The sequence below is a fragment of the Condylura cristata genome, unplaced genomic scaffold, assembly GCF_000260355.1.
Source record: "Condylura cristata isolate star-nosed mole 26May11 unplaced genomic scaffold, ConCri1.0 scaffold00042, whole genome shotgun sequence".
NCBI classification, from domain to species: domain Eukaryota; kingdom Metazoa; phylum Chordata; class Mammalia; order Eulipotyphla; family Talpidae; genus Condylura; species Condylura cristata.
This window is the reverse complement of record NW_004567143.1, coordinates 1,109,853-1,118,993: the sequence shown is the minus strand read 5'-3', so window position 1 is coordinate 1,118,993 and position 9,141 is coordinate 1,109,853. Positions and strand designations below refer to the sequence as shown.

The window sequence follows — 9,141 nt, the reverse complement described above, 5'->3', positions numbered from 1 at the left end:
GCGGGGCCCGGCGGGTGGGCGCGGAGCTGGCCGCGGCGCGCGCTCCTGAGCCCGGGCGTGCTAACGCGGGTTTTGTGTTTCTAACGCAGAGGCCGTCGTCCGCTATGGAGCTCGCCTTTACTCCGCTGGAGCCTCTGCTTCCCTCTGGTACTGTACTGCTTCCCTGGTGTCGGCCTCAGGCCGCTGCCCCCGAGCCCGGGCGCGGCGCCGGGACTGGACTCCAGACCCGCAGGGCGCCAGGCGGCCGCGGGTCCCGTCCCGGTGCGCTCCCAGCCTGGAGGCGCCCACGCGGCCTTCTGTGCCCCGATTTCCTCTCGGGGAGCAAGAAGACCGAGGGATGCGGGGTGCCCGCGCCCCGTAATCCAGTGTCTGACAGCCCTCACCGAGGGAGCAGTGACCTACCCGAGGGGTGCGCTAGGCCGACGCTGCCCACCCACCTGCGCGCCCGCCGCGCGCGTCCCCGGCCCAGGAGGTGACACACACAAGGGTTTGACAGTGACTCACCCACTGGGCAGAAAGTACTAGTGTAAAGTGCGAAGTGTCAGTCACTGGGAAATAGATGGATGAGTTTCCGGGAGGCTCACGGCTAGTTCGCTCGCCCTCCTGTAACGGTGCGGTCATTCTCAATAAACACTCCTCTTTATCCACTGCTTTTCGCTTCTGTTCTGTAGCGCTGCTCGTCGGGCAGGTCCTAAATTGAAACATACACAGGTCTGAAACGTCTAAACTTTTTAGAAACCCCTGAATGCGTGGGTTTTATTTAGGCTGTTGAGTTGGATTGGAACATGTGGGGGCCTCCATATTCCGGGAGGGTTGACAGTAAAAAAGGAAAAATCAGTATTGGGGCCCTGCTTGAAAACTGAAGCCCTAGCGAAGGGGTTAACATAAGCCTATGAGCTTGTTTTACAGGTGCAGGAAATCGGACAATGACGGGCTAGAATTTGAACCCAGATGCACTTGATTTGGTCAAGTGGCCAGGTGTTTAATGTGAACAGCTTTCCAAAGTTAAAGCACCGGCAAACATTTGCTCGCTAAATTTCAGTTTTCAGCTACCCGAATAGCAAGCAGGGCCTCCATTTCCAGGAGTAAACACTTGGCCTAGGTGACTGTTGGTTGGAAGACCTGACCCAAGATTTTAGTGTTTTCTACATTGAAAGAAGAATTTTAGTCTGGGGAGCTCTACATAGAGACTAGGTTGAGAAGTCGGGGGGAGCAGAGAAGCCCTCTGGGTTTAATCTTGAGGTCTGGTGAAACTACCCCTAAACCACTGTTAAAACTTAAATACCCTCATTAAATATAATTTTTAAATTCCACTTTGCCACTTAATCGTTCTCTGCACATGTCTTCGTTTCTTGGTGTGTATAAATGGGAACACTTGGCAGTGTTCTTGTGAGTATGAGTTGTGATACATGTAAAGCAGTTAGCTTGCAGAGCGATACATGGTTATTTAGTAAGTTTGAGAGGAAAGCAAACAGGTGTTTGGGTGTCAGGGTCAAGTGCAGAGATGACAAAGTTTCAGGGCAGCAGTGGAGCAGAAACAGGCAGTTTGCTTCCTCTGTTTTAGACAAAGACTTTGTCTAAAACTCTTAAAGACTCTTTAAAACAGACATTGCTAAGGCCTTTTGTCAGGTGCTGGACCAGGAACTTGACGGAAGAGTGAGAACTGTGGTGTCCTGCACTGAGCAGAGCTCTGCCCAGTCAGAATCCTGCCTTCCCTTAGGGGACTCTCTGGGAACTTAATGCTTCTCAGGTTTCCTTCCTCATGTTCCTGAGAGCGGAAAGTATGCAGTCCTTGTTACAGGGCAGGGAGAAGGGCACCCCAGAACCCCCAAACCTGCCTGCTGTAAGTAGGTTCTGCTGTCGGCTGTATCAAGACAAAATATATAAGACCTTAAGTGTGCAATACAGACAAGAAAAGGTATGTACTTTGCAGATCTAGCACCCAAAGAGACCCGTCCCCTCGGGTAAAAGTCCACCCAAATGGGATGGCCCAAAGCCAGGCCTGAAGCTGCCACAGTCTAAAGTACTTTAAGGCAGGGACCCATAGAACAGGGTCAGAAACAGACAAGTCGGGGAGGAAAAGATCAAATTCAAAATCACAGTTGCCATAGTTAACCTCCCTACACGTCTCACCCACACCTGTCCCCACCAGTCCAGGACCAGAAAGAAGCGCAGTTTCGTCACATGCCTCTGCTCTGTGTGGCTCCCTCAGGTTTCCTGGCTCTCCATCTGCTTCGCCGGCCTTCCTTCCACAGTCTCCTCTCCAGTGTCTTCTCCCTGCTCAGCTCCACCCTCTCTTAGGTGAGGCAGGGTGCCTGGAGCCTCCCCTTTTTCTGGGGACCCCCCTATTGTATTCTGATCTGTGGCGGTGAAACAAGGGATCCAGGCAAGAGGCACTAAAAACCTTTGACAGAATAGTGTTCTGAGGGGCCCATGCAGTGCCTGCCCGTTCCTGTAATTCAGTAAATATTTGAGGCTGACATATTAGAGGGATTCTTTATAACAGACACACATTAAATGCCTGTCAGGTAGTTTTCTGTGCGCAACTGAATTTCCTTGGTAGCATGATCTGCTTGCAGTGCTTAAGGGGATTTAGTGGAGTGGGGGATCTAACAAAAAGCTGTTGTCTTCAAATTAATTACTAAGTGGACCAAAGAGCTAGTCTCTCTGGGCTCTATAGCTCAAAGAAAGGTTTTTTGTTTAATCTTTGTTTTGGTAACTAAACAAAGTGCGTATTACTTAAGCCACAATCTAACCTAGAATGTGAGTTTCCTGTAATTCCTCTTTAGAAGTAATCGCTAACACTTGGCATGCATGTTCCTATTGTTGCGGTGTGTTTCTTTGATCATATGTTTGCATATTGATGCAAGCCGATCGGCGTGATAAATTTCTAGAAATGGCCCTGCTGGATCAAGGTACATGTCTATCAAGAGGAACTGCTAGCTAGTAATCTGAGTGCCGTGGGAAGTAAGATGTGGTCTCTCTTTAATGGTCTTGTTGGAACGTTGAGAAGCAGACAAGATGGATTCCAGCCAGTCGACTGTTGCGGAACCACCTAGAAACTGCAGGGCCTCAAGAAGCAGGGGAGGGGAGTTGGGAGCGAGCAAAGAAATAATGGTACGGACATAGCACCGGGCTCTAAAAGCATCAGCTTTAAGTTGGGAGAGTTCTGGGGGTAGCAGAGTGATGGGCTGTCCGGAGGGCAGGGTCAGTGCTGTCCCTGGCCGTGGGTGGGCTCAGCTGGGGGTCTGACCAGGTTGGAGAGCAGCTGAGGTTTGGAAGCAGGTGGTTGTACACGGGCAGGGCAGGAGAGAGAATGTTCTTGAAAGGTGGTGTGTTCTCCACTGGAACACAAATCTGAGCAGCCTTTAGGGCCCCTGTGGCACAGTGAGACGGCGTCCTGTCCCGCGCCTGCTTGCCTCTGTCAGCAGTGTGTCCCCCTTCCCACCGAGAGTAGTTGCTGTGGAGCTGTGACTTGAAGGGGCTCGAAATGACCTAGAACAAAGCAGCTTCTTTTCGCTTTACAACAGTTGAGCGTGGAGTGAAGTGAAGTGAGCAGGCCTGCTGCCTGCTGCTCGGGACGTCCCCATGGGGCCTTGGCTGTGCCTAGGCCCTGCTTCCTCATTCCCACTCCCCACTCTGCCCACGTCCAATGATTGCCCACTGCTTACTGAGGGGAACAGTCGTGCTACTTTGAGTCCTTCACTCATGCTGAATTTATCTCCTGGAATGTCCTCGAGTTAAGTCTGAGCCACTTGGTGGGACTGTGAGGTTCCAGGACGCATTTATTTCCCTGAACAGAGAGCAGCTTTCGCGTGTCTCTTTGGTCTTCACTTACCACTTGTGAAATGTTTGTCTCCTGCCATTTTCTGCTGGCTTGTATTAAAATCAATTTGGGGAGTTTTTTTTTTTTTAATTGACAAAGCTTTGTATAAGTTTTGTAGGTGTGCAACGTGATGATTGGTGAGGTGATACCAACTAGGAGAATCTTTGTATGTTCTAGATAATTATTTACATCTTAATTTTGCTCATCAATGAAACAGGGAGAATGGCACTTTCCAAGGACAGTTGTGGAGATGACACAATATTTATGAAGCATTTAACACTGATGTGTATATGATGCGTGCCATCATTTTTAGTTATTCTGATAGATTTCTAATGAATAAAGATAATTAACATGGTTATACGATTGCTATTTTTCATTTTGTTACTACTATAAGTGCCTTTTCAAAACAGATAGGAACTTTTTTTTTGCTTTGGTTGGTGATCATTCTTACTGTGAGACTTTCCGTTTAGAAATTTGTGTGTCTGACACTTAAGAAAGATTTATCTTAAGTACTTTATAGCTAAAAACTGAAAGGTCAAAACATCTTCATAATTCTTATTCTGTATGTGCTTTTTTCCAAACTTAAAGATATGAAGTTAACAGTTAAAGAGGCTCTCATATCTAGTTAAGTAAAAATGCTGATATTTTAAGTTTTTGTAATGACAGGTCATGTACATTATGAACAGACTAAAGCTAGAGATAAACAAAAATGAAATAAAAGTCCACATTCTAGCCTGTCAGATTACCACTGTCATTTCCATGAATATGTACATGTGATGTTTATGTATTTATTAACTCCAAATATTTGCACTGTATAAATATATAGTATCTTCAAACCAAAGTGAAAATGCCATAACTAGTTTTATTCAGTCCATTTTTTCCTGTCTTATTTCACAGTATTTAATATCCATATTGCAAATTTCCCATTCTAAAACTTTTTCAGCTGTTTGCTCTAAAGCAACACCCACTTGGTTTAGTCTGCCTAAATCTGACACGACTGTTCACCACATTTTAAACCCTCTTTCATAACATTGAATGTTGATATTTGAAATAAAGCTTTTCTGTACCACTTTCAGATAGAGCAAATGGAATAAAAAAAAATTAGCAAATTAACTTGAAGCATTCACTTCAGCCAATATATGAAAACTCTTGCTCACATAACTTGATCATAATTTTAGGCTAGAAAGTTTCCTGCCATTCTACATTCTTTGAAAAGATAATATATACATTTAGATTTTTAAATAACTGTAACCATAACATTCTGGGGTTATTTCTTCTGAAATGAATGATAATTTTTTAGGTTTATTATAAATTTGGTTTAGTCAACATAATTACAGATTTGGCTCATACTGAGATCAAAGAACACTGTGTTAGATTCTAATGTTTCGCCAAGGGTAAAGCCTAGAGAAAAGCCTGGAATACCGTGGGTGGGAGCCATCCTTTCCGCCACTTCTGTGACCTGAGACTTGTCACAGAATTTCCTGAAGTCATAGTTTCTTGTGAAGCAAGACTATCCAAATATGAAATCCTTGGGCAAATTTCAGGTGTTGTAAAGTATAAATAGCACATTCAGAAGTAGAGTTCTATGCAAATGTAAAATGCTTTCCACTGGATGAACTTTAATAGACTGATTATTAAATTCTGAAATCCCTACATACCTTTTTGTAATTCTACCTTATAGTAGTAAATCCATTCAGTTAGGTGAAAGAGTATTTGGGCAAATCTAACAGAACGACTCTGTTTCCTAAATTCTATACTTTTCTTCCACACTTGTCGAATTTTATTTTTAGATGTGAAATTTTAGTGGACGCTACCTTCTGATGCCTCGGGGTTCAGTGGTTTAAATCCAGGAGTATCTTGTTCTAGTACTCTTGCCACCTTTTATATTTCTGAAACTTAATTTCCACTGAAATTTCCTGAGTGTGGTCATAGAAGGTATAATAGAACTTGAAGGTGGGTATCAGTGATCCCCAATTTATTGTGGCTGATTTGACAGTCACTGAGTAATTTGTCCCCTGTCGGTTTGGGGTGCAGGTACCCTGGCCACCTGCACCAGCGGGCCCCTGTGTTCCTCAGCAACAAACCGACCTCTCAAGAAACCCGGTGATGGCATTTTACATCATAACCCTAAACGCCTCATATCTGTCTTTAACTTCTACTGGGCACAGTGTAGTAAGGGTACATTTGAGTCATTTGCATTTTTTTTTTATCGAAGATTAAAAATGCTTCCTACACATCAATAGCCAGTAGCTCACTCCCTGTCTCCTCCAGGCCAGATAAGCATCCTTGTTAGATGCTGCCAGCTTGTTCACTTCTCCGTATCCAGCTTACTAGCCCCTAACTCCACGTGGCTGTTGTGCATGTGGCTGCATGACTGAGAATCTGAGTTTGTATTTTAAGTGTCAAAACCAAAACTGCACTTAGTGGGCAGCCCCGAAGGGTTAGCATCGTGCGCGATGTGCCAGGGCTGCCATAACAAGGTATCAGAGACTGGGTGACCCTGGAAATCGGGTACCACAGACATGTGCTTTCTTGCAGTTTTTAGGCCTGAAGTTCAAGATCAAGGGGTCAGCAGCTTTGGTTCTCCTGCGGCTTCTGTCCTCGGCTTGCCGGTGACCTCCTCTCCCCTGTGGCTTGTTGGTGTGTGTGTGTGTGTGTGTGTGTGTCCTGATTTTCTTGGAAGGGCTCCCGCTGCCTTGGATCAGATGATGGCCCCCATATGACTGCCCGCATTAATTGCCACTTTAGGAACCCAGTCTCCTAGTACTGTCTCATTCTGCAGTTACTGGAGGTTAGGACTTCAGTGAAGGATTGTTGATAGGAAACCCTCCCCGATAAAAATTGGATATATCCGTTTCCTTTGCCAGTTTGTAAATTCTCTTAAGTTGACTTGGTTCATATTCAGCATTCTCATGAGGTTTACTGTCACTCGGAGCGGATGCAGCTGGCATATCATGCAGAAAGGGCCAGTGGTCTTACTTAGTTATTTTTTATATTTACATATCAGCTTTTCTCATCCAGCACTTCCAGAGTGTGTATGAAAGCCCACACTCTAGTAGATGCAGTAGAAAAATAAACATTCTCAGACCTTAACTGTGAAGGATTCGCCGTGTAGTGGGCTGTCCAAGGTAATAAAATAGAAGTGTGATTTCAAGCAGTTGAAAATGTTCCAGTCACCTTATCAAAAAGGTAACAAGCGTGAACTTCAGTGTAATTACATATTTTGTTTAACCTAATATATCATTTGGACATTTAATCAGAATAAATAATAAAGGCAATCATTAATTATAAATCTTCAAGTCCAGGGTGTAGTTCACATGTCCGCACATCACGATTCAGCTGCTCTGTTCCCATTAGTGATCGGCCTCGGCGTGTGCTTTGTGATGGCTTTCCAGATACTTTGTTCAGCAAGGAGCAGTTTTGTAGGTGTGTAATTTAGTACTTTCGCATAGGAGGTAGGATGTTCTGTTCTAAAAAGTGAAACAACAACAACAACAAAAACTGGAAACGAGTTGGAGCCGAAGCCAGGAAACTGGGGCTGTGACTATATATTCTCCTAAGCTTGCGTGACAGTTTGTTGTTCAAATGAAAGCACTGTGTGTACTTTGAAACTTGAGAAATTTGCACTTTTTTATTAAAAGAAACTTATCTCTTGGGGGCTGGGGGAGATGGTCAGTACGCCTTAGTAATGGTGCTGCCCAGGGCCTCGGGCAGCCGTGACTAGGCTGGCCCAGCTCTCCAGGCGCCTAGTGAGAGCTGCTGAGCAGTGCTCCCGCTCCCACCCCGCCCAGGCAGAAGCCCGTCTGGAGTCCTCCCGCCTCTTGAGGTTCCTGGGAAGTCTGTGTCCACCCTGTGCTCTGTGTGGGGGTCGTCTGGGAAGTGCGGGGCGCCCTCCTTCCCGTTCGCTTCCTCCCCTCTGACTCCCGGACACTTGCTGCAGCCGCACCTGCCTTTGGGTGCTGCGTGCGGTTTCACTGTATCTTGCATCTTATTTGACTTTCATGTTTGCTTTAATTTTTTTGGTCTTAATTAATTTAACTATATTTGATGCCACAATGTTTGGTTTCTCCTGATTGTGAATGGCCAAGTCGTTTGTCTTGCCCCGAGAAAGGTCTCGTTAACCTCCCAGCCCTCTCACGGCACCCACAGAACCCAGCTCTGTGCTTGAGCAGTTCAGTCTCTGGCGACTTTCCATATCCCCTCATCTTTCCTTATTAGCATTTTCATAGGCGCATGGTTTTAGAAACCAGCTTGTAAGTGAGGCTAAAAATCATTTAACTCTTCAAGAGTGTGAATAGATATTTTGCAGCATTATCAGAAATAATGCTTTATTCCTTTAAGATGAGACCATTGAAAATATCAAGTGAAGCTGTGGAGTAGATTTTAATCTTGCCAGTGCTAAAATGATACGGCTCGATCACACCAAACGCAGAAAGTCTGTGCGTTTTGATACATTAACACCAGATGTCTTTAGAAGTTTTCTAGGAAAATGAGGTGTGTTTGTGCATTAACTTCTCATCAAATGAATTTTACTATCTTTTTTCCTTGGTTAAATCCGTCAGAAAGAGTTATTCTTTGCAGGTAGCAAACAGATGCTCAGACGAATGGGTTTCATCCTGAGCGTGTTCCCGCGCCTTATCACACGCTTTTTTGGGAGGGATTCATTTATCACAGTGTAATAGTTTCTTTTGTTTCTGTAGATTGCAGAGAAATGAAACTTTCCATTTGTCTTAGGTCACATTTAAGGTTGTGACTTTGGCCCAGTTGCTGTTTATATTGAGGCAACTTTATTTTCCTTTGAAAGTAAGGAAACTCCTCTTTGCAGTTCCTTCCGAACCCACGTGAAAATGCTCTGAGTTGTGAATCCTGCACGAGGAGCAAAGTGTCATGGGTGTGGGGAGGTGGGAAGGGCCCTGTGAGGCCGTGAGGAGCCTGAGGGGCAGCCCCGTCCGCAGGCACCCCATCTGTAGGCCCTGAGCACAGGGTGGGGTGGGGTGGGGTGACGGGGCTGTGCCTGGCGGCCCCCTCGTCCAGGCAGTCAGCTGCCGTCGCTGCCCTGTTCTCTGCCCGCTCTTCTCCCAGTGGGGGCCTCACACCGGGACTTCTGCCCCTGCATTTCGCTGCACCTCGCTGGCAAGCAGCACCTCTGGGCACCGAGGGGCTGTTCCGCAGATGAGAGGGTGGGGTTCCACAGAGAAGACCGTGGCATCTGAGAGAGCTCCTTTCTCACCCTCATCTGTTCAGGTGCCTGGGAGGACACACACTGCTGTGGCCCTCCGATCACTAAAACAGTGTCTAAAATAAGCTGAAGCTAA

At 45.9% G+C, this 9,141-nt stretch overlaps 1 protein-coding gene across 3 annotated transcripts in view; it reads left to right on the top strand.

The window, feature by feature from the left end:
• Positions 1-34: 34 nt before the first annotated feature.
• TPK1 (thiamin pyrophosphokinase 1) overlaps positions 35-9,141 on the top strand; it is a 188,960-nt gene continuing 179,853 nt past the window's right edge. For 2 of the 3 annotated variants that reach the window (XM_012733832.1, XM_012733831.1), the window contains exon 1: positions 35-147. In XM_012733832.1, coding sequence (XP_012589286.1) covers positions 105-147 — 43 coding nt within the window. In that variant the 5' untranslated portion in view covers positions 35-104. The remainder of the gene's footprint in view (positions 148-9,141) is intronic. The other variant, XM_012733833.1, reaches the window with a different exon arrangement.